The 27,935-nt window shown below is 50.0% G+C and overlaps 1 protein-coding gene across 5 annotated transcripts; it reads left to right on the plus strand.

The window, feature by feature from the left end:
* Window positions 1–211: 211 nt before the first annotated feature.
* On the plus strand, window positions 212–26,780 carry PNPLA4 (patatin like domain 4, phospholipase and triacylglycerol lipase). Of its 5 annotated transcripts, none has more exons than XM_082717191.1 (7): window positions 212–310; window positions 1,802–1,986; window positions 5,581–5,675; window positions 5,842–5,977; window positions 16,389–16,454; window positions 25,663–25,815; window positions 26,509–26,780. In XM_082717191.1, exons 2-7 carry the CDS (start codon window positions 1,807–1,809, stop codon window positions 26,638–26,640), a joined length of 762 nt encoding a protein of 253 aa, XP_082573317.1. In that variant the 5' UTR covers window positions 212–310; window positions 1,802–1,806; the 3' UTR covers window positions 26,641–26,780. The 5 variants fall into 5 exon arrangements, with proteins under 5 accessions (XP_082573317.1, XP_082573313.1, XP_082573314.1 ...); XM_082717187.1 differs by lacking the exon at window positions 212–310 and adding an exon at window positions 581–662; XM_082717188.1 differs by lacking the exon at window positions 212–310 and adding an exon at window positions 691–1,184.
* The last annotated feature ends 1,155 nt before the right edge of the window (window positions 26,781–27,935 follow it).

Raw genomic sequence — 27,935 nt, forward strand, 5'->3', positions numbered from 1 at the left:
AGCCAGGCTGCCCGGGGTCCCCCAGCCTCAGGGGTCCAGGGCGGACGCCGCCCGAAGCCCACGTGCGCGCTTTCCCGACACGCTCAGGTAAAAACCAGCCCGAGGCGCCGAACACGCCGGGACGCCGACTGCCCACGACCTGGCACGTGGACGCCGCCCTCGCGGCCGGCTGGACCGCCCCCAGAGTGAGGAAAACAAGGGGAGAACCACTTCCGGGGCACCGACGCCAGCAGGGACAAGCGCTTCCGGGGCGCCGCCAACGAGGGCCGTTCGGGGCGAGCAACCTCGCAAGTGACGGGCCCGCCCGCAGGTGCCGTTAAGACGCGCGGGCGCACGAAAGCGCATCGCCGCGTATCCCACACAGCAGGGCGCGAGATGACACCGGTGCCCATTACCCGCGCCCCGGACACCGGGGTCAAGCGTCCGAATGTGCGGCGCCATCTTGAGCCCGGTGGCTTAAATACGGTGGGCGTCGGCTTGATGACGTCGCAGTCCCGCGCCGCTAGGCCCGCCCCCGACCCTGTTCCGCGAGACCTTCCTGGGCAGGCCCTCCGCGAGCGTAGGGCCGCTCTGATTGGCGGAGCCTTGTTGAGTGACGGCGCGGCTCCGCCTTCCGGGTTGGGGGGGGCCTTTCAACATGGAGGTGCCTCAGAGATGCATTGGTAGGGCGGAGCGCTGGGCGGGCTCTGGTCCGCAGAGGTCTCTCCCGGAGGTGGGCGGGCCGGAGCCGTTCTGCGGCCCCCGGGTTGGTGCGGCGGTGACCCCCGGCCCCCCCACCAGGTCCCCAGGCCCCCAGAGGGATGCGGAGCCTGCGCGTGCTGCCGCCTGGACGCTGAGCGCCCCCACTCCAGTCCACTCTGCCCAAACGAAACCCAAACCGGGGCTCGGCTACTCCCGAGCCCAACGAACGTCTTAAGGCCCCCGGACTCGAGGCCCGGGCTGAGCGCCCCGGCGTGGGGGAGGGGTGGGGGCGAGACCCCGGGGGGAGGGGGCAGGTGAGCCGCTCTGCGACTGCGCGATGGCTTGCACCTGTGCCCCTCGGGCCCACGGAGCCTCCGGGAAAACACTTGCATCGTTTAACTGATCACGAGTGGGCGCCTGCCGCGAATAACCTGCCTCGGAGCCTTCCAGTGCCCTTGCCGGCCGTGACCTCTGTCTGTCTCGAGAACCGGGGCATCATTGTTGTGTGTTCCTTTGGGTTGGGGTTTGGAGGTCCTTCACTATCCACACGGGTGCTTGCAACGCGAGCGTGGGGCCAGGGAGGCAGGAGCTTCTGAGATGCGGTGATGCACTCGCCGCGAGCTCGCGTGTTTGCAACTCGACTCGCTACTTTGTTTGCAACTCGCTACTGTGTAGCAATCCACCTTCCCAACAGTAGCCGTCCCCCAAGAAGTTCAAAAAACCTCATCAACAACAAAAACACCAGAGGCCTGCCACATGGAACCTAGTGATCGGTTTCTCGCCAGGTGCATCAAATAGCAGATTTGCACAGTCTATGTGATGAGGACATAGGGCACTGCCCTTTTTAAAAATTAATACAGCTGTATTGGGACAAGATGAGAGGGTTTAAAAAAAAAAGTTTCCTTGAACATGTTGATATTGAATGAGATTTTCACGGACGGTACTGTGTGGAGCACAGAACATTTGTATTAAAACAAAATCTTGGAAGGATGAGGCATGAGACAACACAGCATGTGCAATATACTGTACGGACTGACAGCCTTTTCTGTTTGTTTGTTTTTGTTTGGGGGATTTTTAATTTTTAATTTTAATTTTAATTTTTTTTTTTTTTTTTTTGCAGCTAGAATGAAGCACATCAACTTGTCCTTTGCAGCATGCGGATTCCTGGGCATTTACCACTTGGGGGCAGCATCTGCACTTTGTAGACACGGCCAGAAGCTCCTGAAGGCTGTCAAGGCCTTTGCAGGGGCTTCTGCGGGATCCTTGGTGGCTACCGTGCTGCTGACCGCACCAGAAAAAATCGAGGTAATGAACTTGTAACCGGGCTGCATTTCTCACCAGCAAACTAACACCCCGACACTGACATGAAGGCTACCCCCACCAAGTGAGCTGCAGAGAAATAATCCTTTGCCTGGCTAACACAAAAGGTTAAGAGTTTTCTTTCAAAAATTAATCATTATGCACCTGTCTCTTGGATTTGGGAAAGATTATTTCCGAAATGAGACAAGGAAATAAAATGCCTCCCCCCCACTCCCCCGCCCACCTTGGGTGTCTATTTAGTCTTAAGGTCCCAGCTCTCTGTTTCGTTCAAGCAAAGGATATGTCTTCTTTATCTCATCATGAGAACAACCAGCCCTGTTTTCAAGACCCGGAACACAGGGCCAATATGCTTTGTTCCCTCCCGTTTACAAACAGGTGTCTAAAGGAAAATGTAGACCAAGAATTTCTATTCATCAGAATGATGGAGAGATTTTATTTTTCATTCTCCCGGTTAAAAACCTGTGAATTCTAAGCAGTCTCTCCAGAAGTAATGAAAATTAACCTTCATTAGGTATTCCACTGAATGCCATCTATGTTGTAAAAATGCTTTCTGCTTCTCGACAGCAATCCTGCATTTGCTGACTGGGAAAACTGTCTTCTTCTAGAGGTGCCGAAAATCCTATTCACTCGTGACTTACACACTCTAGTGGCTTTGAACAACAACTCAATAACGAACACGTGTGTGCCCGAGCATAAATTTAAGTCCCATTTAAAATGTCAAAACTACAAAACTTGAAACCTTCAGACTCTTGTTCTCATCACCTAAGATGAGCTGCTTACGTAGGAAACACTGGATTTGAAGCCAGTCCTACAAGAACCCACTTAGGTTTTCTTCCTGTCTCTGCACGTTGCATTCTGGGAAACCAGAGAACGGATGCAGTGCCATACAGATCGCACAGAACGAGAACCTGAAAGCAGTGAAGGTAGACGTAAGGTGTGAACACAACCCCCCCACCCCCAAGCTAGCAGGACCATAGGAGCTGGATTTGCAGGCTAGTTCCTTTCCAGAACTCTTGAGGCCAGGGACACCGAAGGGGTTGTGTTCTCCTCAGTGCCATCTTTCCTTGACGTGGGGCAAATCCTCAGCTTTGCAATTGAACAGATTTGGTTTTCAATCTTCAGATTTAGAACTGTATTAAGTGTGATTAACAAGTAACGTGACTCAGAAATACTGCCACGATATAGCCACTTAACTGACAATCTGTGGTGTTCAGACACAAATGGTTCCTTTGGATCTGAGACTTGATATCATATTCAAGCCAGATTACCTGTTCTTGTATCTTTTTTCAGTGAATCCAAGACCCTGCTGTACTGTCTAGCTGTGTGGGTGAGATTGGGTGGGCTCTTGGGTGCGTAAAGGAGCAGGACGTACGGGGTGCTCACACTGGAAGGTATGAAATGATTCTGCGTCTTTACCTGCACGATCCTCATTTCTCCTTTGTCAAAATAAATTTTCAGCCCATTGACTTAAGTTTATTTTATTTCTTTTGTTGTTAGCATCTGAAATACACCATTGCTTTGAGTTTTTTTAGCAAACTGTTTTCTACTTACTCACATCCGTGTTAGCTCAGCTCTTGCGGATGGTTCCTCGAGCTTTGCGGTGTTGTGACAAATACGTGAGTAATTAATCTAGCTCTGAGTTTATGCATGTATAATTAAGAGGAGCACCTGATGCCGGATGTATTTTGGGAGGCAGGCAAATTTAGACGTCCGTATGGAACAGCTCAGTGCTGCCGGCCTTTTCTCAGCCCATAATCTGCAAGGCACGGTGTGAGATATACAGCAGAGAGCACAAAGATGAGTAAGTCCGTTGCTTAATCAGGTTCCAGTGCGGTCAGGGGATTGTGTGTGTGCGTGTGCGTGTGTGTGTAAGTAAAATTAATACAAGAAAGTACATTAAGTGGGCAGTCTGGTCTGGTAGAAGGAGCGCACATCTTGGGGGCAGCGTCCCGACAGCAGCCCTGTGTCCACTCACGACCAGAAACCACCACCTCACAAACACAAATCCGGCTGTCTTACTCCCCCTCCCTTCCCCTGCCACCCACAGGGCTCTGTTTGGACTTAGGACAGGATCCAGACTTCTTGGGCTGCCTCCCGGGAGCCCCCGCGACTTGGTTCTCCACTGGCTCGCTGACTTTCAGGCCAGTGGCCCTTGCTGGCTCGTGCTCCCAGCTGCCCCTGCCAGTCTTCCTCTTCTGCCCCCATCTCCCATCCCGCTCCTCCTCACATGGTAGGTCTTAGCCTGGCTGTCTCCCTGGAGGGAAGCCTTGGCTGACGCCCACTGTGTAGTATCTCTCTTGCTCATTACACTGAATGACCACAAACTCCGTGGCTTAAAACAACACACAATTATCGTCTTAGATTTCTGGAGGTCATAGTTCTGGAATGGTCTCCCTGGGCTAAAACCAAATTCTCAGCCAGGCAGTGCTCCCCCCTGGGGGCTCCGGAGGAGAATCTGTTTCCTTGCCCTTTACGGTTTCTGCGGGCAGCCTGCATGCCTACGCGCGTGGCCCTTCCTTCCGTCTTTAAGCCTGAAGCACAGCGTCTTCCCATCTCCGTCTCTGGCGGTGACACTCGAGCCTCCCTCTTTCACTTACAGGGGTCCTTGCGATGACACCGGACTCGCCTGGATAAGCCAGAATAACCTCCCGTCTCAAAATCTTTCACTCACTTCTGCAACATCCCTTTGGTCCTGTAAGGAAACCGTCACAGGATCCAGAGACTAGAATGTAGCCATCGTTGGAGGAGGGGCTTGATTTAGGTTATTGCACTTTCAAGGCCCCCTCATCGTGTTCTTGGATCTACACACAAGGCAGTCCTCGGTCTCATGGGGGCAGGACCTCTTGGTACTTCATTGTACCCGAGCCCCAGTGCCGAGGGCGCAGTACAGGTTGTGTTGTGCGGGAGTTAATAAAGGAAAGAGAGGCCTGATTCAGACCCTGATTCTGGACGAGTTTTGATGAGCTGTTGGGAAAGATGTTTAATCTTCCCAAGCCCTGGTCTTCTGACTTGTCAAGTGGGGTATTATATCCACCTCCCAGGGTTACAAGAGCTTCCAGAATCTGCATCAGGGAGTCCCAGCACAGTACGTGTCCACCCTCCTCACCACTCGGAGGCTCCCAATACCCAAGACCGATCATCGTCACGACTCCTCTCTTGGTCACCGCTATCGTCCTTAGTAATCAGAACCGCTGCCATCAGACTGTGTCAGAGGTCACAGAATTGCCATGGGAGAGGGGGTCCGTTGTGCTGAAGACACGTGCTAAATGAGAATCAGAACTGAGCCGTCAAGAATTTCCCAGATGTGGGCAAAGCCCTTCGAGATGGTTTAAAAAGAAAGGGGGGGGGGACTGGATTGGGGAGCCGCATAGCTTGCCAGGGGACTAAGCATAGTGGGGTGACGACGGGTCGGGTGGGGACTCACGCAGCTGTGAAGGAAAGGGACGCCGAGGGCTGAGTGTTGGGTTTAGAAGATGTGGGGTCCAGGCACCTTGTGGGATGGCCAGAGAATTCTGGAAAAAGAAGGAATTTTCTCTTTCTCTACAAATCAGAGGTTCCCGTATTTGTTTTCTTCCTCAGGAATGTAATGAATTCACCTACGAGTTTGCCGAAGAAACCCGAAGGCAGTCTTTTGGGGCGGTGACACCCGGCTACGATTTCATGGCCCGACTGAGGTACATACATGAATAGAGACGATTTCCCTCAAAGCGCGTGCGGACAGACGGCTGAGGACACTCTGTGTAAACTGCGGCACGCTCGGGGCAGCGTTCTCCCTTCTAAAATATTTACAAGGCGTTCAATAATTCAAGGTGAGTAACGCAGGCACTTTTTCTGCTTTAGAAGCGGAATGGAGCGGATTCTCCCTTCCAACGCTCATGAGCTGGCCCACAGCCGCCTGCACGTATCCATCACCAACACCAAAACCAGAGAAAATTACCTGGTGTCCAGCTTTCGCTCCAGGGAGGACCTCATTAAGGTAACACAGCCGCATCTCAGGGCTGAGGGATTCAGCAAGGACTTAATTCCTTCCCCCAGGCCATGGGCATCACCGTGTTCTTTAGAAGGAAGGTCTCCTATCACGCCTGCGACACGATGAGGGCTCGATCAGTGAAGGGGGTGGTGAGTGGCTTAACTGGCGTCCCTCAGAGGCCACCTCGGAGGCCCCGGAGACGTCCCGTACTGGGTCCCTGCTTTCCCTGTGATTGCTGTTCACCCACGAGCCCCTGGGAAGCGGGTCGCCCGTGCGGCCGGGGAGCACAGTGGTACTCAGTGCCTTGCATGACGTCGCTGGGATCTCCCCGTTCCTGGAAGACTTCGTTCCTGTGCGGTCTTACTCAGTCCTGCGCAGGCTGTCTGTACATCAGGGAGGGCAGCTGTGATTCCTGCCCTTTGACTGCTTTCTTCTTTTAAAGAGAGGATACGGGTGGAGAGATTTTACGTGACGGTATGACCAGGGTCATACCGACCGGCTGTGGGAGGCATTCTGGACCCTGGGTCTCTTGACGTCCCCATCTGACGTTCCGTTTCACCTTCCCAATCCGTTTTCTTGCTTTTTCTACCCGGACACATTGGAAAGTTGCTCGGTTGCGAATTTATCATCTCTGGGAAATACTTTGGCTACAGGTGCAAATAACACTGTGCTTGCTAAGGTAATACATCAAATATTTGTAAATTGGAAAGAGTGCACTTTTCTTACAAAAGCCGGGCCGTTTTTTCTCTGTTTTCCCTTTGGTGGGAGTCACGGCCGGCTTCACACCATGTGAAGAATGCGTGTTTGGACACAGCGGTGGGCGATGGATTGAGGGTAAGTGGGGAAACTTCTGCCCGAATTACGTGATAAACGCATTGATTTTTACTGTCGAGTCTAACGGTTGGAGTTCCACCGTGTGAATGATATAACCTGAAATGCTGAACTGACAAGTCAAATTACTTTGTGACTTCAGAGATTAGAATATTTTTACTCGGTGTGCTGACTACGCCACTCTTGCACTTACAAATGAACAGTCTCTCCATCGCAAAAAATAGGCACTTTGCTGGAATCCGGTGCAGACATGCAATCCTCCTGACTTACCGTCACCGTTCATGTGCTGTGTCGTTTACTGCCTTACATACTCGGTGTTTATCGCCAGTCTTTCCTCGCATGAGTGTAAGCTCCCAGCGGGCAGCGGTTGCTCTGTTTTGTCCATTGTGACAGCCCTCGTGCCTGACAATGGGAATGGGTAGGTAGATGAATGAGCTAGCATCTGTGACAGTGGCCTCCCTGGGAACAAACGAAGGGGTGCCTGGGTGGCTTGGCGGATAAAGCGTCCAACTCTTTTTTTTTTTTTTTTAAGATTTTATTTTTTTAATCTGAGAGAGACAGCAGAGAGCATGAGCAGAGACAGGGAGAACCAGGCTCCCCACTGAGCAGGGAGCCCGATGCGGGGCTTGATCCCAGGACCCTGAGACCATGACCTGAGCCAAAGGCAGTCCCTTAACTAACTCAGCCATCCAGGAGCCTGTAGCATCCAACTCTTGATCATGGCTGTGAGTTCAGGCCCCGCACTGAGATCCACAATGGAGGTGCAACCTACTTAAAAAAAGAGAAGAAAGAAAAAGAAGGAAGCATCCGGATCCTACAGGTTGAGGGATCTTTACAAAATGACTGAGCTGGTCAGTGTCCCCGCTGCGACCACCGACCAGCTGTCCAGCGTTCTGCTCGGTGACATCCCGTGCGGGATCTACTAGCCCACTCTCACTTCCTTTCATATGGCAATGTGCTTGGCTGAATCGTGGCCTCCAGAGATGTCCACTCCGTAATCTCCGGCACCTGTGGACATGCCACCTCCCACGGCAAAAAGCATTTTGTAGACATGATTGAGGTAAAGATCCTGAAATGGTGAGATGACCCTGGATTATCCGGGGGGGTCCAAATAAATCCGTAAGTCCTTGGAAATGGAGATCGTTCCTGGATGCCAAGCACGTTTGCGGTTCCCAGCTCTCAGGCTGGTAGAGCACAGAGGTAGTGGGTGCTGTGAGCCATCCCCTCTGACGGCCAGCAAAGCAAAGGGGACTTAAGTGCCCCAGCAGGAAGCACTGTCCCCTACAGCCTCCCGGAGGGAATGCAGGCCTGCTGATACCTGGGTTGTAGCTGCACGAGACATTCTGATCTCCAGACTATGTAGTAAGAGATTTGTGTTTGTTATTTTGAGCCTCCAAGTTTGTAGTAATTTGTTACAGCAGCAATAGCAAACTACTGCAGTAAGTAAACATGATTTTTTTTTCAATTTCCTTTGTTTTGGATAATAACTATTCAGAGAATTGGTGTAATTACTTGAGTTCACTGAACGGAAGAGAAACGGTTGACACAAATGTGTAATATCTTGTAAGGAGAATAATTGAATAATTAACATTTATCCTAGGTTATACAAGCAGCATTTTAAACATTGAGCAGAATGCGCTAACCTTTTTCAGAACTAGAAATTGGAAGGATGGACGGATCGTTGACGGCAGGCCGTGGCTAGGACATGTCGGAGACCCGTCCCAGGAATACGAAGAAGCAGTTAGTTCCACAGTAAGACCGGGTGGGGACTGAGAGGAGAAGGCATAGAGAGGAAAGAGAGCAGACTCCCTCGTGGCGGGGACATCGTGAGCTTCTGTGCTCTGAGCAGCGAGGAGGCCCGTGGCGGATGGCCAGTGAGGAGCCACGCGGCAGGCCGGCCGTGCTGACCGCCTCGGGCAGTGGGGAGGGTCCGGAGCAAGCCGCCTGCCGGCCCTTCCGCTCCCTCCCTCCGGGGGAGACGGAGGCCCCGGAGCCAAGCGGGGAAGCAGCACCACGGTGCACACTTGGGTCTCTTGGCAGCTTTGCACACCTGGCCCTCCGCACACAGCCTTGGGTGTCCTTCCCAGTGTTCGGAGATGCTGGAGGTGAGAGAGACAAACGCCGACACAGGCCGAGAGACGGAGACGAAAACCAGAGGGTAGAGGACGTCAGGTGTCCGCTGGCCGCTGGTGAAGGAGCCGGGAGTACTGAGTACTACGGATTCCGACCAGCAAGTTGCATTTTATTCCCGTTTTATCGTTAACTCGTTTATTCCCTTTCTAACTAGTGTTTTTATTTTTTTCTTAACGCTGGGCTCTTCACTACCCACCAGGTGACGGCCACCTTTAATTCCAAACGGGGTGTCTCTATATGTTAAAGCGTGTGTGCACATGTACATATGTGTACGTGTGTCCAGCCCTTTGTGCGTGCACGTGTGCGCGTGGGTGGTCTCCTGCACTACTGCGTGTTTTACGTGCGTCTCTCAGTACCGCATCCAGGTCTGTCACTTCCTGACGGTGCTCTCCAGCGCGAATGATGTTCAAGCCGCGGTTTTCCCAGCTGTGAGATGGACGCAATAACCCCACCTGTGTTACCAGGGAGAACAATGAATAAAGCAAGCAGAAGCGCGTTTCTGGCTGTTGGTCACAGCCCGTATTCAGCAAGTAGTAAACAGGTCAGGTACTAAGCCACACGCGTGACTGGTCGGCATGCCGGTGTGAGCCGGTCATGAGATGTCAAGTGTGCCAGCCGGCTCTCTGCGGAGCGGGAGTCAGCCTTTCCTGCCCAAGTGGTTCTCCTGCCCCTACCTTATCCTCTGTGCTCATGACTAGTGGGCTGACCTACCTGTACAATATCTCGGGAAATGGATCATTACCTGGTTTTACCACCTTTTGGCATAGGATTTTGCATCCTTTGACCACTGGCTTCCTTTTATAAATGTGCTCTTGTGTGAGGACTCCCACTTACATTGTATCAACTTTGCTTATTTTTGCATAAAAGATCAGTCTTTCCTCTGATATCTGCAATGATCGCTGAATATTCTCTTAGAACTTGTGTTGACCAATTATGTGGTCCAAAGATCTTTCTGCCTTGGGAGGACATGGTGAGAAGCACGCTGACTGCAAGCATGGAATGTGCTGGCACCGTGACCTTGGACGTCCTAGCGTCTAGCAACATGAAGAATCAGTCCCTGTTGTTTGGAAGCCACGCGTCTGTGTTTTGCAGCAGCATCCCAGAGGGACTAAGACAGAAAAGCGGCACTGAGACGTGGGGGCGCTGTGAAGCGGGTAGCGGACAGAGGCTGGGAGAGGCGCGTGCTGGAAAGAGCCCACGACGCCGTGAGGGGACCTTGAGAGGCACGTGTGCAGAGGACTTGGACAAGAGAGACTTGAGCTGCAGAGACAGCCTTGTCTTCTCAGGGACTCTCGAAGGGCCCATGAGCGGAATGGCGGTAGGACTGGGGGTCATGAGGTCTCCGACAGAAACAAGGACGTGGTCCTGGACACTGGACTAAAGGCTCTCCCTCCTGTGGGGGATCCGTGAAGGCTTCCAGTGTTTTCTGGAAGATGGAATCTGCGAGAGATAAAAATGGGTATGTGACGAGGCTGCCGTCTAAGCAGAGTGTTGAAGATGCTGCCTGGCGTCTCTTGCCTGCTTGTGTGAAGTGCAAGAAGCGAGAAAGGCCTTCGAGGTGGAATCTCTTATCAAAAGCAAGGTCGAGCTGAAAGACTTGGCCCGCTCTCAGCCTGTCCTTCCTGAACAGGGACTGCGTCTTCAGAACGGAGCTGGAAGGGGCGGCCCACGGCCACGTGATGAGGAGGCGGCCGGCCACCCAGCGAGAAGCCACAGCGACTGTCCAAGACGATGGAAGTGTGACCCATGAGCCACTGCAGACGTCCTCAGGGATGGCCCTCTCCGGAGAAGCCCAGAGTACGAGGACGACTGGAGACACACGCTCTCCACTCACCGGACAACCCTCCTCCGCTCGGAGCCATGGGCGTGGAGACCCCAGACACGAGGAAAGCTCTGGGGAGCTCCTGGCAGGACACTCAGAGGTGGGGCACCTCCCCCGCCCAGCAGAGCATCCGGGGCAGGACCCACCGCCACGGGCCTGCAGGGCCGCACGGCACACCAAGGAGGATTGTCGTCCAGACTGAAGGTCGAAGGGCATTTGCCCCCTTGCACTTCGGACCTGCTCTGAACGTGTCCCCTCCTTCTGCCTCCCTAGTTCTCCCTTTTGGAAGGGGAATGTCTATCCTGTGCCTCCTCACCGCTGAGTTTAGAAGCACAGAACACCGGGATCTCACAGGCTCACAGCGGGAGAGCAGGTCGCCTCCGCATGGAGGGTACCGCGGGGCTCGCCGGGGTTGACTGAGATGACATTTCAGCGAGACTTGGAACTTTAAACTTTGAGTTGCTGCTAGAACAAATGAAGACCTTTTGGGGGCTGTTGGGGGGGATTGAATGGATTTTGCACAAAAGGAGGACATGACTTCGGGGGAGCCAGGAGTGGAATGCTATGTTTTGAATGTTTCTATCACCAAAGTGTGGGTTGAACCTAACCCCCACGAGATGGTATTAGCAGGTCGGGCCTTTGGGAGATGACGAGATTACGAGGACAGAACGTGCATGAACGGGAAGAGCAACCTTACCTTATAAAGAGATCCCAGAGAGCATTCTTGCCCCTTCGGTCACAAGAGGACACAGTGAAGAAGATGGGAAGTGGGCTCTCACCAGACACCAGACCTGCTGAGGCTGGGTTCTTGGGCTCTACCGTCCCCAGAACTGTGGTGTTGTTTGTAAGTCCCGCAGTTTATAGTATTTTGTTAGAGCAGCCTGGATAAGACTGAGACCGTCAGGACTGGTAGCGGAGGTGTTTCCGCCCCATTCTCTCCCACTGCAAGGCAGGCATGTGGTCTTCACATATTATTTTGTCCAGAATTTACTTCTGTCAAGTCCGCCCCTGCTCCCCTGTTGTGACTGAGCCAAGAAAGGAAGAATCATGTGATCTGGCTACCACACAAGGAGGAGATGAACCCCCCACCCCGGAGAATCCCTTTATATACTTAGACCGGAGCCCCCAAGAGGCCCCCCTCCTGCAAAGGCCTCACTTTCTGTTCTCCTCAACCAGAGAGACTCATTTTGGTTGCCGCACTTTTTTCGGGGGAGGGGAGTGAGTTGAGGGGCGGATGAAAATAGTGTTCCCTTGGAGGATGAAGTCTGCTGATCATTTATGGCTGTGGGTCGGTTGTTTTCGACAGATGAGTACCAAATCGAGGCCCCATTTTGCAGAGGCAATGGTGCTTTGGTGATGGAAGAGCTTAGCCCTTGTGTTGCGTGGAGTGTGATTGGATCATTGGTACAACGTCTTCGTTCCTTGGTCTCTTGGGGATCGTTGCCAGAACTTCTCCATCCCTTGGTCTCTTGGGGACCGTTGCCAGAACTTCTCTATCCCTTGGTCTCTTGGGGATCGTTGGCAGAACTTCTCTATCCCTTGGTCTCTTGGGGATCATTGCCAGAACTTCTCTATCCCTTGGTCTCTTGGGGATCGTTGGCACAACTTCTCGGTCCCTTGGTTTCTTTGTAAGTTGGAATCCACGCTGTGCCATCTATCCCACAGTCAGAGGCAGAGATCACGTCCATGGAAGTGCTTCCTCAGGTCCTTTGAGTACCTACCAGCTCAGGGACCCTGGCTCTTCTGACTCTTTTCCTGTGTGCCATGGGTCTGTGTCAAGTCCTTTCCTTGCGAGCCCCTTTACACATTATCGCCTGATGTCTGCGCTATTTGTCTTCGCAAGGAAAGATGCGATCAGGAAATCCAAGCACATTTTAATATTAGCCTTCAGCCGAGTGTGATTAGGGAGGTAAATCCTTTGTTTATAAGAAACTCGTAAGTCACTTGCACAGCTGAGCAGAAATTATGTTGAAATTATCCGTGCCGTGGAGCGCTGGTGCTGGCCACTTGTCTGAATTAGGATCAGTCACTGAGTTCTTCAGGTTTCAAGCTGATGGACATGAGTGGTCTGAGCTGGTCTTTTCACCCAAGTGAAAGCTCACTGATCTGTATTCCCAGAAAGGCTATTCCCCCGTGTCCCCCTTAAGAAGAACAACTCTGTCTCCGTTGCTAGGATGTTCTAGATTTCTGCGCACATAGCGAGAATGCTCTGATAGCAAGATCTTCTCCCACGGAGCCTTCTGAAGGTGAAGTAAGGCCTGAATTTAAGATGGTCCTTTTCTTGAGAAGACCGGGGAAGATAAATTTGAATCCGTCTTTGCATTTCAACTACGCCAGCAGGTTCTGAATAAACAGCCAGATCCTCATTAAACTCCACCGCAAACTTCAGGCATAAACGGAACTTGTGGGGAATTTATTCTCCGAGGAAGCCAGGCCACATAATTTTCTAAACACCCCTTTTCTATAAAATGTGAAATGAAAAGAGCTCGTCAGAACGTGGATTGCATATGCACTTGGCAACGTTGACACAGTTGCCGCAGGAAGTGACTGACTTATCTTCATCATTGTGTATTTAGTAAGAAGGAGACAAAGCAAATCCACGCATCGCTTAAGGCGCGGGGCCCTGGGACGGGCCGTGAATGGCCAGACTACAGTTTCTGCCTCAGGGTTGTTAGCTACGGCACCCCTGATATTGGGGTCCTCTGCTTCTCTGTGGTGGGTGTCCTGTGCACAACAGCATGTGTAGAAGGATCTGTGGGTTCTCCCCACTGGACGCCAGTAGTACCTACCACCCTCCCAACACACACACACACACACACACACACACACGTGACATACAGTACTGTCTCCAGACATCGCTAAGTGAAGACACTCCCTCCCTTTGCTAAGAACCTCTGCTCTCCAGGGCCTGAGACTGAGAAAACTCTCCCTGGAAAAACGACGCGGTAAGACACAGCAGAAGGACACGTGTACGCCTCCCGCCTAAGAATATGAGCGCTTGTCTCTTTCCTTAGAAAATCCTCTTTGCTTGCCATAAAATGGCCAGAAGCGGACCACACAAGAATAAGAAAAGCCACTTTGTTCCTAACTGTGGAAGCTAATTTTCCCACCAAACATAGTTTGACCCACAAACCAGCAGCGTATGTAAAGGCAAGTGATGAATGGCAGAGTAAATACATTGATTTAGAGGAGCGGCAGGCATCTTCCCATTGGGTGAGCTCTTCCTATCAGCGAGGACGGGAACTGTTCTTATCTATAGGAAAGTAATTGAATAGTATTTTTCAACCAAATGCCGCAAAAGTGTTCCAAGCATTAACTTCTGAACTTCACATTATACTCTGACACGGGGTTGGGGAGGAAGTACACATAATTCTGATTCTAATGGTAGTGATTGTTTGTTTTTTTTTTTGCAGGGCAGATATAATTATGCAGCATAATGAAATAAATCACTATGCTTACAGAGCGCCTTCGGTTCTTTAAAGAGCGTTAAGTAGTGCCATTTCCCAGTACGCGCGCGATCCACAAACTGTGTCCGTTATTGCCACAGTGCGATGGGGCGTTTTGCCAAATAACGTCATTAAGTGGCCACAGTGTGCCCGCAAAACATACCGAGGGTCTGTAATTGTTTTTTGAAAGGAGTAGCCGATGGCTGGCAGAGCCAGATTTAGTCAGGGCGAACGCAGGGCCCGCACGCTGAATGGCCTTTCTCTGAAAAGCACCCAACTGCTGATGCTTTGGAACTCAGGAGGTTGGCCTCTGTCCTGTTGTCCCCCGCGGGCTTGGGAGGCACTGTCCCGCCAAGGCAGAGCGCGCGCCCCCTCCTGCTTTGCTGCTTTGCACGCTGGGCCACTCGTGCCGAGAGGAATGCCTCACGACGGGCCTGTCGACACTCACTCTTCTCTGCAGGCCGGGCACCCATCTCACGCGAGGTTGCCCTGGTGCTTTGGTTTGATGCCCTGCGTTCCACATCCCGCAGTCCTTGATACCTGGCTTTTCTTTCTGCACTAACTAGGTAGCTCTTCCGGCACCCAGCAGCAGCCTGGGACCACGGAGGTGCGTGACCCGTGTCATTCCCTCCCCCCATTCCCGCCGGAGTCCTTCCGTTGTGCTAGGGTACCAGTGAATTTGCGACCACACAAATCTGACGCCCTACATGCTTGTGGGCCCCGTGGCAGGAGCCCGGTGCTGTGAGGCCCTCTCTGTCTGTCCTCGACGTGCCCCCAACCACACGGGAGAAGCCTCATTTCTCCTGCGGGTCAGACTGACGGGGAAGCAGCAGAGGGGGAGGGAGATGACAACCGCCATCTGTCGAGGACCCACCCTGGGAAGGGCTGACTGACGGTGCAGGAGACACACAGCCTTTCCCTTCGGCAGCTTTGGGCGGCGAGGAGCCAGCAGGAGCCGTTGCATAGCTAGGGAATCCTGGGCCAGCTTGCAGGACAGGATGGAGGCCCGAGTGGGCTTCAGCTGTGGCAGGTGACAACCCAGAGGGCATTTCCCATAGAAAGCGCATGTTGCGGGCAACCAGATCTTTTGTTTACTCACAGTTCAGAATAAATTGACCTTTGGGAGTTAACCTCAGAAAACATACCTACAATACCGTTTCTTTGGAGGAAATGGCCTCTGAGTTCTCAACAATTCTACATACTTGATTTACACATCAGTTTTGGGGCCATAACCCATTTCTGAATACTATATGCCCCGCCCCCAAATCTCAGGAAATCCTTCACAGGGAACAGCCATACCATCGTCGCTTACTAGCTGGAAGATTATAGCTTAAATGTTCGGTGTCTTCTGTCTACCAAACAGAACAGGAGAGATCTGGAAACTATACTGGAAAATACGTACATGTCAAAGGTTCCCAATGCCCAGCTTCTTCCGTTGGAAGAAATGGTAATATTTTCAAGGGCAACCTTTTTTGACTTTCCCAAAGGAAGATAAAAGATAATTGGGTCCGTACCTGCCACTGCCTCATTACGTCTGCAGACCGTGTTGTTAGCCCACGAAATGTCTCGCTCCCCTTAACAACATCCTGTGACAAATTAGAACACCCCCACGCCGCAGGCTGGTCTCTGCTGTGAAAACCAGAGCGGTCCGCTCCTCGGAAAAATACGAGTGCCCCTGACTTTCTTGGTTTTGTTTTGTTTTGTTTTTAAGTAAACTCTGCTACTAGTGTGGGCCCCAAACTCATGAGCCCAAGACAAAGACTCAGGCTGTACGGACTGAGCCAGCCGGGACCACACGGGTGCAATGTTAGAATGATTTTTAGTCTGAGCTCACGCGCTCTGACTAGCTCATGAGGACTTACTCAAGAACGGAGCCTTACCCGGAGTTTACTGTGGGAGGGACTCCGTTGTCTGTTATTCAAATCCCGATCTTCCTCGCGTGAAGCCCGCGGAGCCGCAGAACATTGAACTGTCCGTGTCCCTCCAAGGTCGTCTCCGATACGGAACGTGCCGTCTTCCAGTTCAGTGTCCTGTGTGCCCTGGAGATACACGGAACTCACGTCATGTCTTCCCGGATGATGTTCTGTTTTTTTAAAATTCCACATTTTAGAGTCAATCTATCAAATCTGTTGGATGCATGCGAATGCCAACATTTATGAGGTGTTTCTTTATTTTGTTCACGTAGGTGCTGTTGGCCAGTAGCTTCGTGCCCATTTACGCGGGACTGAAACCGGTGGAGTACAGAGGACAGGTGACGGTCGCTCGTAACCGGTGAATTACCCGTGACTCCTGCAGTCCCAGGTTTCCTTCAGGGGATCCGATGTTATCATGATTCTGGTAGTTCCAGATTAGCTTATATGATTTTTTTTCATAATACTTTTGTTTGCAACAGGAAAAAAAAAAATCAAGTACAGGGGCCTTGGGACCTTAGAGTCGGGATGTCGAGATTCAGAATGATCAGGGAGCTTCTCTTTTCATTTGATTAAAAGCTTCATTCCTTGTTCTAAAAAAAGACGGAAAGACTTAAAAAAAAAAAAATTAAGTCCCATTCAGCGCTCCTTCTGTTAGCAGAACTGCGCTATCAGGTGGGAAAAGGCATCAGGGCCCCCCATATCCTACCCACCTGACCAAAGCTGGAGCCCTGTCCCCTCGGTCCGCCACACAGGAGCCCCACACTGGGGAGCAACCCCCTCCCCTGCCAGGCCTGTCACTTACCCAGGCGCTTGTCAGACGGTCTGCGCTGCAGGGGGCTGCCCTTGACGGCTGTAGCGGGTCTGTGGAGGGGAGGGGAGCGGTGAGCACCCACCGGCTCACCCCCCACAATCTGCTCCTGGTCAGCACACTGGGGAGGGGGTTTCTTTTCATTGTTTAGAAAGATTTCAGTTATTTATTTGAGAGAGAAGGACAGAAGGAGAGAGAGAGAGAGCGCGCGCATGAACAGGAGTCAGGGGAACGGGCAGAGGGAGAAGCAGAGTCCCTGCAGAGCAGGGGCTAGATGTGATGCGGGGCTCCTCCCCAGGTCCCTGGGATCATGACCCAAGCCCAAGGCAGCCACGCCCCCGACTGAGCCCCCAGGCACCTCAAGGGAAGGAATTTTAGCAGCTCCTTTACGGTCCTACCTGCCCCGCTCCTGCACAGGGACCCACTCCTATAATCAGACATGCTATCATGTAACACGGCCAGAGATACAATTTTTTTTAAAATATTTATTTATTTATTTATTTGACAGAGAGAGAGAGAGAGAGATCACAAGTAGCCAGAGAGGCAGGCAGAGAGAGAGAGGAAGCAGGCTCCCCTTGAGCAGAGAGCCCGATGTGGGACTCGATCCCAGGACCCCAAGATCATGACCTGAGCCGAAGGCAGCGGCTTAACCCACTGAGCCACCCAGGTGCCCCCAGAGATACAATTTTATAATGAAATACACTAGCTCCTTACAATGAAATACACTAACTACACGTGCCAGAGATACATGTTTGTAATCAAACACAGTATCATTTTAACACTTATAAGGGTTAAGTGTTTATGGTCACATACACCATCTCTTTGACACATACCAGAAATAATTTATAATTATATTATAATTGATAATTATTTTATAATTATTTTATAATCAAATGCACTATCAACTTAGCACATAACAGAGATCTGTATTTCTAATCAAATACAGCATCCATTTAACACATACCAAAGATACATATTGTAGAGTCAAATACAGTATCTTTCCTAAGATTTTATTTATTTTTGAGAAAGAGAGAGCCTGCATGAGCAAGGGAAGAAAGAGGAGGAAGCTGACTCCACACTGAGCAGAGAGCCCAATGCGGGGCTCCATCCCAGAACCCTGAGATCATGACCTGAGCCGAAGGCAGAAGCTTAACCCACTGAGACCCCGGGGTGCCCTCAAATACATTTACCAATTTAACACCCAAGATCAGGCACATACTTGTGGGAGAATAAAGGCCACGCATTTTATGGGTTTCATGATGTATGTAATATGTCCTTAGTCTCTAGTGGGTACGTGAAAAACGCTTGCTATCCGTCATTCATTCATTCGTCCGTTCACGCACCCACTCTGAGGGCCCGGCACGGTGGCCGCTCAGAAGGAAGCACGTGTCCGGATCTCTCACCTCGCGTGACTGGGAACCTGTGTGGGTTCTGATCTCGCGAGTCCTCGTGGTTTTCTTTCTTGGAGCTCTCCTGGGCTTTCCAGTCCTTTGCTCCCTGCTCAGTGGTGGGCCCCAGTGGCTCTGCCCCAGGACGGCTGTCTAAAGGGCCGGGGAAGGAGAGCGAGGGACAGAGACATGAAGTAACTGGGAAGGCCGTGGAGGTACTAAGAGGCAGAGGCGAAGTGTGACCGTTACTGTGACTCGAACTCTGTTGATTAGCAGGATGCATACGGTCCGTACAGAAGGCTCAAGCCCTCTCTGCGACTGCTTAGAAACAAAAGATACATTTTTTTAAGAGCAACATAAAATGATTTAAACGTCAGCGCATGAAAGCAGGAGATCCAGTTCCCAAGGAGCGTGGGCTACGTTGTCATCTAAAATTTTGTTTGGAAGGTATTGGACGTTACATAATTAGTTGACTTAAAGTAAGTTAGCCTTTTCTTTCTTGCTATAAGAGTAAAAATTCATATTTACTTTTAGCTGTAAATTTTGAACACAGATACCATCAAAATCAACTCTATCTTAGGAACGTTAATTTTATAATGATCTGAAATATCATCGTTTTACTTCAGAGCTTCAATTTATAATAACAGTGACAGAAATGGCTCCTGGGGAAACCATGGTAAGGTGTTTTAGAGATTATGCATTATGAAAGGGGGGTGCGGGAGTCCAATCAGGAGAGCTGCCAGTGTGATGAAGGACTCAGAGGTGGTGACTGGGCAGGGAGGATGTCAATACAGCACGTGACGATAACCAGGTGGGAATTTCAGAAAGGGAGGATGGAGTCGAGGGGACCGCACAGCCAAGTCCCAGACATTGTCCCTGAGACCATGCTCAACACTTGCCCGTTGAAGTATTGGTAAGAGTATCACGAAGCAGGTGCAGGTGGGAGAGGCTTCTATTTTTCTGCACCATCAACTTTTCTTTCCTTCCTTACAACGGAGTCACAGCTCTTTGCTGGACCTGGAGGACTGTGCTTAAAAGGCCACATTTCCTGGCTTCCCTTATCACCAGCTGTGGCTATACATCTAAGTGCAGGCCAGACAGATAAGCTGAATTACAGAGGGACCTAACTCTGTTTACTTCCTGCTGCCTGGAACCTTGATGCAATGACTGGAACCATTGCAGCTGTTGTGGATCATGAGGTCGGAGAAATCACCGCCTGGAGATGGCCACAGAGTGAGCTAGAAAGGCCCTAAATGATTTGGGGAGGCCACCTGTAGCACACCACCGTGCATTTTCTCTTTCCCAGAGAAGGAAGTAAAACTTGTGCTGTGACTGGTTGTTGTCAGCGGCAACAGAAAGGATTACTCCCTGGTATCTAAAGATGAGGATATGCAGATGCAGAGATGTTCGGTTACTTCCCCGAGGCCACCTAGCTACTAAGGGGGCCGCCTTCCCAGGAGGATCCCCAACCACTGTGTCTCTGCCGTCCGTGCCTCTTGCCCCAGTTGGCGTAGTGTGCCCCTCCATCTCCCACGGCTTATCTCCCTCCATCTTCCTGCTTCTTCGGTTTGTGAGCTCACGACGAGCAGTGGTTAAAAGGGTCAGCTGTTCTCAGCTGCGTTTCCCCTTACCTGACTGAGCGCTTGGACTTGGCTGTGGAAGCCCAGCCGCAGCTCTGCAGCAGGGGATGCGGCCTCCAGGCCGGGAAAAGGATGGAGACCAGTGCCGAGGCCCCTGACCTTGGGCAGGAGGACAAGGTCTTCCTGATGACCCGCATCTGTGCATAGGAGACACATGATAACTACTTAATTTTGATGCCTTCTGACAGCGTTCGGTTTTCCTTGGTGGTTTACTGATGTCCACCAAGAGGAAAGGGCATGAAGCCAAGGACGGACAGTGCCCTCAGAGGTCTCGTCCATTGACGCAGACCCCAAACAACAGGGCAGCCTCGCTCTGTGCTCATCTTGGACTCTCCATCAGCCTGACAGCCTCCCACGGTGTTAGAGGGTTTCTAGGCCAAGTTATTTTCCAGAACTGTTCCATTTTCAAGGAAATGGGACGTGTGCTTTAAACACAGTGTCCTGCTGTGGGTGTGAGCTCTTCCTAGGATTTAAATTACAGAAAAATTTCCATCAGGCTGAAAACATCTCTCGAGTTCCAGGTTTTAAAGTTTTTGTGGAACTCGGGTCTTGAATGGGGTGTTTGCTGAGGTGGTTTCTCGGAAGCAAGGGAGGTTGTGCCCACAGTGAGGGCAGAGGGACCGGACGACTTGCACTGGGGCCGTTGTCGAGGCTTGGGACACAGAGCAGTGCCCATGTGGCAGAGACCAAGAAGGCCACATGCAGACTCTGCTCCTGCCGGCCCCAAGCAACGCACAGACCTCCTTGTTCTTCATCTGGGAGAAACGACGTGTTGAACATCGTGGATTTCATTAATATATATTTGTGGACCGAATGTTCATATTTTAAAAATCAATTATTAATCACTTAAGAGTGTCATACTTTTGTTAACACTGAGGATTCGCTTGACTAACAGTCTATTTCCTTCCGAACCTGTCCACCAGCTGTTTGAAGTGGAATGACCTCTATTTTCTTTAACCTAATTTTTTAAAAAAATAACTCCTCATAGGAACGCCTGGGTGGCTCAGTCGGTTAAGCATCTGTCTTTGGCTCAGGCCATGATCCCAGCATCCTGGGATCGAGCCCCAGTTCAGGGTCCCTACTCCGCAGGGAGTCTGATTCTCACTCTGCTTGCCCCTCTCCTAGTTTGACAGCGCTCTCGCTCTCTCTCTAAAATAAATAAACAAAATCGTAAAAAACAACAACAAAAAAAGTTCTTGTCGCTTTTCCTGGCTTCATCTTTTAAGAGCATTTTCAAAACCTTATTTATGGTAGGGAGTCATTTACAGCTGAATACACGGAGAATGCACACACACTGAAGGTCAGACTTGTGTTTTTTACTAATGACGTTTCTATCCGTACGTATGGCCTCCGGACATGCATGCTGTCAGGCCACGTCTTCACAGGTTCTTGCCATCAGTTTGGAACACAAGTGAGCATTTTCAAGAGGAGCTCTGGACTAGCAAGTTGTTTTGTTTCACAGAGATGGCACTGTGACTGGCAAGTGACTAAAATGTCAGAATAACAGAATAAGAGCATCCCTAGAGCTGACAGATGCACATCTCAAGAAAAGCTTCAGAATTCTGGGGGGTCTTGTTGTTTGTTCGTTGTCTGAAATAGAATTCAGGGAATATTTTGACTTATATGAAGAAAATTTAACATTGACTTCTTCTGGTCGATTGAGCATTTTTCATGGGCTACGGATTATTAACTCTTTCATTATTGACATTTGTGGGAAGGAGAGCTGTGGCATAGTCTACGTCACTGTGTATTTGTATAAAATCGTTACCACAGACCTTAGGCTTCTATTTCTTTATGATTAGACATTTCCCATGGGGAGGTGGCTCAGTCCCCTCAAAGGCTTGGTCACCAGCCACCAGGCAGGATGGAAATCTGCGCATCGATTCTCACCTTCATCGGAAAGAGAAGACCTTATTTTTTCAGCAACATTCTGAAATTTTTTGCATGGTCCTTTTGAAAAAACACATTATTAGTCTTCCAGGGAATATTTTTGATGTAACACTCCGTGTTTTCTCAAAATTGAATGTCCCCATCTTTTAACTAAAAAATGAAAAGCTCCAAAATTAACACAATGTACCAGTAATCTTTAGTAAAAATAGTAGCAGGGTTGTTCCACCTCTTCCGAAATTTCGTATTTATCTTCAGCCGTCTCCCTTTTCTTGAGGAAAGTTCGTCGGTCTCTCCTTCCCACTTGTGTTTCTTCACTTCAGATGGGAGATTCGGACCCACGTCGCGGAGACCAGGCCTCTCCTCGTCTCTCTGCCTCTCCTCACGGCCTCCATTCTGAGACGCAAGGACCGAGCATATTCTCGTGGACATAACGATTCTTCCTCTGTACCACACAAGATCAGACAGGCCTGCAAATGCAGAGTGATTCGTCAGGACTTCGTTGCTGCCCCTTCCGGAAACGGTTCTGATCTCCGGGGCTGTGTGATCGTGTGCGAGAAGGCAGCGTGCACGTGAGGGGACCCGCCGCCCACCTCCCGCGTGCCTACTCCGCAGGACGGCGGTGCACAGAATTTCCAGAAGGTGCCCGCGAGGAAATACGCGCGGCACGGTGGGGCAGGCCGGCTCTGCTGACCCGGGCGCTCAGCTTTGCTGTTGCCATGGGAAAGCAGTAACAGCAAAACGTGAACTACAGGGCGCGTCTGTATGCCAATAAAACTTTACTTACAAAAGCACGCTAGCAGCAACCTAGCGTGACGAACCCTGCAAGCCTCCGTCTCCTCTCCTGTAAGACGGGAAAACTGAGGATACGAGCATGACCTACCCATCTGCCGGCATTCTCCAAGATAAACCAAGTCATACAGGGGGTTGGTTTCCTAAACCGTGAGGCCCTGTGCCATGGCACTTCCAGGAATTCTAGCTTTCAACTTCGCGTTCATTCTCCTGACAAAGAATTCTGAACTCACTTGCTGAAGACAGTTCAGCCCTGCATCCCGTGTTGCTCACGAACATCCGTATCTCATCCGTGTCCACATCAGATGTGCTGAGGTCCTTGCAGAATGAATTCACAAGGCCCTTAGAAGAGAGATGCCTTCCTTAGCTTTTCCCCCTTTAGATATGGACCAAGAATTGTCTGAGTTTATGAATCTCGGGGCATGTTCCTCATCTGTTCCCGAGCACATCCGTGTGTCAGGCAAACTTGGACACATCCTGCCACGTCATAACCTGCCCTGTGTGGATGGGACAGTTACCACTGTGCCTTTAGAAGTGGTACCAAGCCATCACGGGAAGCACCAGCACAGTTTGCTTCTCTCCCCAAAGAAGATTCCGGAATCACAGAAGCTCATGGCGGTAGTTACCACCTTGCGGAATGCTTCCCACAAGGGGGGTAAGGATGAAGGGACTTGCAGAAACCTGTGGCAAACTGCCCATGAATTCACGGACAGCAGCGTGTAAGTGCAGGCTTGTAAACCAGAGCACGGTAAATATAGAAGATCCCCACTTTTAATTTGGGGGTGAGGAACGTTTACTGCTGTAACCGTTGTTTCTAGAGATGCTGCTAGAATCCGCATGCCTGCAGGAATGCGTGGTTTTGGGAACAATACAGCTCCTGAGAGTGTAAATCAGGAACCCAGTCCAGAGTTCTTGGAGAACCTGAGCTGGTACCGAGGACGGTTCTAGCGGAGCTGGTAATACTGCAAATCTAATCAAGACATTGGATAAGCTATACGTTTTCCACCATCATTTATCCAATCAGAATAAGCTAACGAGAATGAGGAAAATTCGGAGAACTAATTTTCAGTTCCCGGAGACAGCAGTCATTAGCCCTGTGGTAAATGAGAGCATTCTGCACCCTGATGAGCCTCCCTTCCCTTAAGTTGAACGCGTCAGATGAGCTCATGTGACACACCGTACATATTTCTAATTTCGCTTGATGAAAACTACCCAGACTTTTCGATCACTGGTGATATGGTCTATTGAGAATACGAACGATGATTTTGGAAGGTTGTTTTTTTTTTTTCCCCTCCCCCTCTCTAGCAATGAACAAATGCCAGAAATCCGTATCCATGCCCAAAGCAATCAGAAAAACAAACGGAGGCTTTGGGACCAGGAGGCACGGAAGCAGAATTTGGGGGGCTCCTCACTGCAAATCTCCCTTATTTTGAACTGTGTTTTTAAGCATATGTAGACACAAACACATGGGAACACGGGTGTGTTGAACACACACACACACACGAATGTGTCTATATGAGACATAGAACGTAATTACATGGTGATATCTGTTATGTTCTTTTAGAAAAAACGACAATATGCAAGTTACGCAGGTTGGTGTATTATCATCCACTCTACTTCTGTTTTTTCTGACACCAAAATGCACACCCCTCAAATTTTCAACCGCGGGGGTAGTTAGTGTCTGGATGAAGCCATTGTGAATTGTACAGGGACTGATCATTCACCAGCTTTACCGATAAAAAGGAGTAAGACATACAGACATACACACACACACACACACACACACAGATACCTTAGAACAAAACGAATGTATGTCTTAACCAAGTTCAGGGCATTTTGTATTAACTCGTTTCTCTCTCCTAGCACTGCCTTTGTGCTGAACAGAACAGCTTGCGTTTTCCTACGTCGCATTCCAAATGTTCAGGGGAAAACAGCGTAGCAGAATTCTCCACTCAAGGTTCTGTTCAAAGGGGTTTTCAACCGTGATCAGACTGTGTTTTTTCCCTGTCAACTGAAGGTTATTTCCATCACAGATACAACCTGGAGAATTTGTACTTCTGTTGTGTGTGTCTGCGTGTCTGTTGTTAGACCCGAAGATGTCAGTGCTGTCCGTTCACTTGCTTTGAAATGGGTAGCATAAGGATTTCTGTTTCTCTGTCCTTTTTCCTAACATAGTTATCCAGGAGCTTCTGGAAGCTTTTCTTACCTGCTCTGCCTACCTGTCCCCTTTGGATCGGGGTCTGAAAACACAGAACCTCTTCGGAGTTCAATAGCGTTTGTTGTTTCGTTTTGTTTTGTTAGAAAGGTCATACTTCCCATTGTTTCTGGCTTTGAAACCTCCTGTCTTGTAGACGAGTGCCACTTTAGAAATAGAAGGATTTCTGGTTGCTCAGCTTGCCTTTAAGTTTGCGACAGGAAATGCCAGTTTCTACTGCCTGTAATAAACCCAACAATGTCCTGTGATGGTGGATGGTCTACGCAGTACCAGCTGTGAAGGTGGCTTTCCACTTTGACTTAATGATGCATCCCAAGCTTCTTCCATGGCTTCTTGTGTTATGCACTGTTATAAACATTTAGGTACTCCTTATGGACAATAATCCAGCTAAAGCTTTTAAACAACTAGAGAAGGGGTGCCTAGGAGGCTCAGTCTGTCTTCGGCTCAAGTCCTGATCCCTGAGTCCTGGGATCAAGTCCCACATCAGGCTCCCTGGCCACGGGAGAGTCGGCCTCACCCACTGCCCCTGCTTCCATCTTTCTGTCTCTCATGAATAAATAAAATGTTTTACAAAATTAATAAGCAGCTGGAGAGGCTTCCCGATTCTGTGAGGTCCTCATTATATAGGTAAATGGTATGTGTGCACGGACTCGTACAGAAATCAGCCATCTGATGGGTGATGATTGGTGGTGATTTAAGAGCATTTCCAGGGCACGGATTCGAGGAGAAGGAAATTTCCCTGTTGGAAAGTCTGTGCTCCTCTTCGTAGGCGCCGTGACGTTGGCGGGCGCTGACGAGGGGTCTTTGTTTCCACAGACGTGGGTGGATGGAGGCCTCACGAACAGCCTGCCCATCCTTCCCGTCGGCCGGACGGTGACCATCTCACCCTTCAGCGGACGCCTGGACATCTCCCCGCAGGACAAAGGGCAGCTGGACCTCTACGTGAATCTCGCCAATCAGGACGTCACGGTGAGCTGGAGACACCATTACATTTGCAGATAATCACCTAAAAACTGCCACGCGCTTCCGAAACGTTGGAAACTCATTGATAATTTTATATGCCCATGGCATCTTCTCGGCCATAGTTTCTTACTAGTCGACAACACAGGTCGGGGAACCTACGCACTGTGAGTGCACAGGCCTTTCACTCTGTATTATCTGTTTGGGGAAAGCTCTGTTTTTCTTCTCTTCCTCAGGACAGAGAACATACGGCAGGTTTTCAGTGCAATTTTAAATCAGCTCATTTGTTTAAAAATGATTGTTAAGTGTGGCAAAATATGGAACAAAAGCTTTGGAGCTCAACTGAATAACTTAGGTAAAATATGGGCTCCCTCCCCTCCACTCCCAGTGGTTGTGGACAGGAGGCGATGTGACGGGTAGGGGACATGGGTGGCTGTCTCCTCTGGGGGTGCTGCTGGCATCCGGTACATAGGGGTGAGCGCTGCGAGTCAGCACGCAGCCTCCACAACAGCCAAGTGTCTGGCCCCAAACATCCTCACTGCCGGGGCTGAGAAACCCGCAGCTCATCTAGGGCTAAAGTTAGACCTTTAAAGTTCCATTTTCTCCAACTGATTTTCTAAAGCCACGATTTGTATCTACGGTAAGAAACCGTCAGTGCCGTTAACCTGTGCTGTCTTCTACCTTCAATCTGTTCTCTTCTAGCTGTCCGTGGCAAACCTGGTGAGGCTTAACCAAGCCCTCTTCCCACCATGCAAGAGGAAAATGGAATCCCTGTATCAACTTGGCTTTGATGACGCCATTAGGTTTCTCCTCAAAGAAAATTGGTTTGAATAGAATGAATACGAGTTTATAATGCAGAGAAGACTGCATACTCGTCTGTTTGTTTTTTTTTTTTAATTTTTGTCCACATCGTTGTTGATGGAGGTTTCTAATGAAATCATTAAAAAAACAAAACAAAACAAAAAAACAAAAAAGCACAAACCTATTGGGATTCTCTGTTACTAGTTTTTGTAATATTTCTGATTATTTCTTCTGTGCAAGGAAATGAGAGGTATTTTATTAGGCAGGACGGACGCGGGTCCGGAGGAGTCCTTTCCAGGGAGAGGCAGGTCCTTTGGAAAATTTAGAGGGTAAGCCATTTGGGTGAACCATGGGATGTTGAAACTGAAGGTCGCCATTCTTCCTACAGACAATGTGACGTGGCAGCCCGGAAGCCCAGCAGATTCGGACACTGGGGGGGTTTGCCTTACTTTTCAGCAGACACGCATTCCTGCCCACCGTAGTCTTTTTATACCGCAGCCCACCCCCGGCATCCCCGCTAAGATGATTATCAGGCTGCTTTCAGGGTTCCCTCTTGTAAACCCTCAGCTCTCCGTAATACCTCTGTCTCTTTACCCATATCTCTATCTCTGTCTCTTACAGCTGAAGTCTTGCTTCCTCTCTCGGTCTCCAGCCAGGCCACATACCATCAGATGTTGACCCATCACTCTCGGTAGTGGGTAAATCTACTCTAGGAACCGAGAAGATACACTTCTACATATGAAGAACCAGGTCCACCCGGTCGCCCAGTAAAGAAGAATTCAATCGAAAATAGCCACTCATCCATTATTTTAAGTCATGTTACACTGATTTAGCTTTTCCACTTCCTAAGTAGCAATCCTATCACTTTTGAGGACTTGGATGTGGGTTTATACTAATTCCTGGACACTGTCTCAAGTCTTAAATCTGTGTTGGTGGGGCTTTGCCAAGCATAAACTCTTAATTACTAAGAGGCAGTTAGAAACAAACCGGTTTCATTGCCTGCATTTAATTGTTATGCATTTCTCTTTTAACATTTGAAACCATCCTTTAAATCAGTTTTATGGCTCCTAAAAGCTCCAAATACACAATTTTTAGCACATAACCACCACCGATCGCCTCTTTCCTTACAAGTTATGCAGAGACTCGGGCCTCGGTAGTGACCGTCCTTGGGGTGTCTATTTCCTGCTCCTCTAGAAAACAGGTAGCTGAATCATAACACGTCGCTTCAGACGTGACATGAACATCTTCAGTTTAGTTCCACATCTGTCTGTCCGCTACATTTCCCCCCTTTTTATCATTTTTATGTGACTCTCCTATTTGGAGGATAT

The sequence above is a fragment of the Mustela nivalis genome (genome assembly GCF_964662115.1).
Source record: "Mustela nivalis genome assembly, chromosome: X".
NCBI classification, from domain to species: domain Eukaryota; kingdom Metazoa; phylum Chordata; class Mammalia; order Carnivora; family Mustelidae; genus Mustela; species Mustela nivalis.